Source organism: Cynoglossus semilaevis, chromosome 3 (genome assembly GCF_000523025.1).
Source record: "Cynoglossus semilaevis isolate Cse_v1.0 chromosome 3, Cse_v1.0, whole genome shotgun sequence".
In the NCBI taxonomy this organism is placed as follows: Eukaryota; Metazoa; Chordata; class Actinopteri; order Pleuronectiformes; family Cynoglossidae; genus Cynoglossus; species Cynoglossus semilaevis.
This window is the reverse complement of record NC_024309.1, coordinates 1,855,134-1,856,484: the sequence shown is the minus strand read 5'-3', so window position 1 is coordinate 1,856,484 and position 1,351 is coordinate 1,855,134. Positions and strand designations below refer to the sequence as shown.

Below are 1,351 nucleotides of genomic sequence, written 5' to 3'. Positions count from 1 at the left end.
AGAAGATCAGCCCGGGACCCCACCCCCTACCCTCTCAGCAGCAGGCGCCACACACATCGACCTGCGCCACACCCCACCTGAACCCCGCCTTGGTTTTTCTTTATTCCCATCGCTGAAGGATGCTAATGCTAGCGCCATCCTCTCACCACTGGAGAAGGAACCTGGTGGCATTGTGCTTCCAGTGCCCTCTAGTCCCAGAAATGTGAGCTCTAATATGTCTGTGGACAAAGATGTGGAAGAGAAAGCTGACACCAAATCTAATTTGAGTGAAGACGCCGAAATATATCTGTGGACAAAGAGAAAGCTGACACCAAACCTAATTTGAGTGAAGACGCTGAGTCTGGCATAAAGGGATTAGTAACTGAAGCAAGGACTGGTGAGGATGCTGACTTGGTAGCTGGCAACAGTTGGATGGTGGCGGGGGGCACCGATGGTGACCTCATCATTGGTGGAGGTAATAACCTTGGCTTGACCTCTAGCATTAGCCCTCTCATCACATTGGATGGTAGGTGGAGGTGATGCCTTGCATAAGTTGCATGTTTTCGAGCCAGTGCTCAGAAGTGATTTTCGAACATGCTTCACTAATTGACCCGTCTTTCCAATGTGATTATCCGGAGGGTTGGCGTACGTTGGGTCAAATGTATCATGCATGCGCATTAGTTTATATCTGGTTGTTTTGGTTTTGAACACATCAGCAGATTATACATGTAGACAATCATGCGCCATCCCCCTCTTGGCAACGTTACACGTTGGCTGTGGTTGTTTATTTGTATTATATTTATTACAAATATACATTTTGAATATGTTAAAACAGCTAAAACTGCACATGTGCAAACTACAAGATCGTCTTCTAATATAACTCTCTCTGTTGAAGCCAACGTGCGAAGGGAGGGGTAACACGGCTCGCTGGTTCCCCTCCCTTCTCCTTCTCCTCTTTTATCTTAAATTTCTTTCCATTTCTTTTTCCTCCCAAGCCTCATTAACTCCTGGTTGAAGACTGGTAGTGCCAAAATGGTGGAAAACAGCTCACAATCGGGGCAAATGGGAATTGCCTAAAGGCAAAATCAGGGTCAAGGACTAGGATGTGGGTTTTAGTCTTTAGTTGCCTTACAAGTGTCGTTGCTTGACTTTTCCATTTTTTATTTTTTTTTTGTCTTGTCCCTTGCTTTAGTCACATTTTGCTAATTTCTGCCACCCTGGCCACTGACCGTTAGTGGAGCAGTAATATTAATCCTCTGCCCCCTGTAGTCAGACTCATGCAGCTTCAGGCTATGAGCTGTAAAATGTTTTCTTTCTTGCCAAGGTCATAAGAATACTTTTATAGCTCCCCTAGTTCTGGGTGGATATTCAA

The 1,351-nt window shown here is 45.3% G+C and overlaps 1 protein-coding gene across 10 annotated transcripts in view; it reads left to right on the top strand.

Moving 5' to 3' along the window:
* Positions 1–1,351, top strand: part of LOC103376879 (microtubule-associated protein 4) — a 56,588-nt gene that overhangs the window by 39,408 nt on the left and 15,829 nt on the right. The window contains exon 1 of one of the 10 annotated variants that reach the window (XM_025054317.1): positions 322–505. The exons of 8 other annotated variants lie outside the window; for them this stretch is intronic. In XM_025054317.1, coding sequence (XP_024910085.1) covers positions 412–505 — 94 coding nt within the window. In that variant the 5' untranslated portion in view covers positions 322–411. Of the gene's footprint in view, positions 1–321; positions 506–1,351 lie in introns of those variants that run through there. One more of the 10 variants, XM_025054318.1, reaches the window with a different exon arrangement.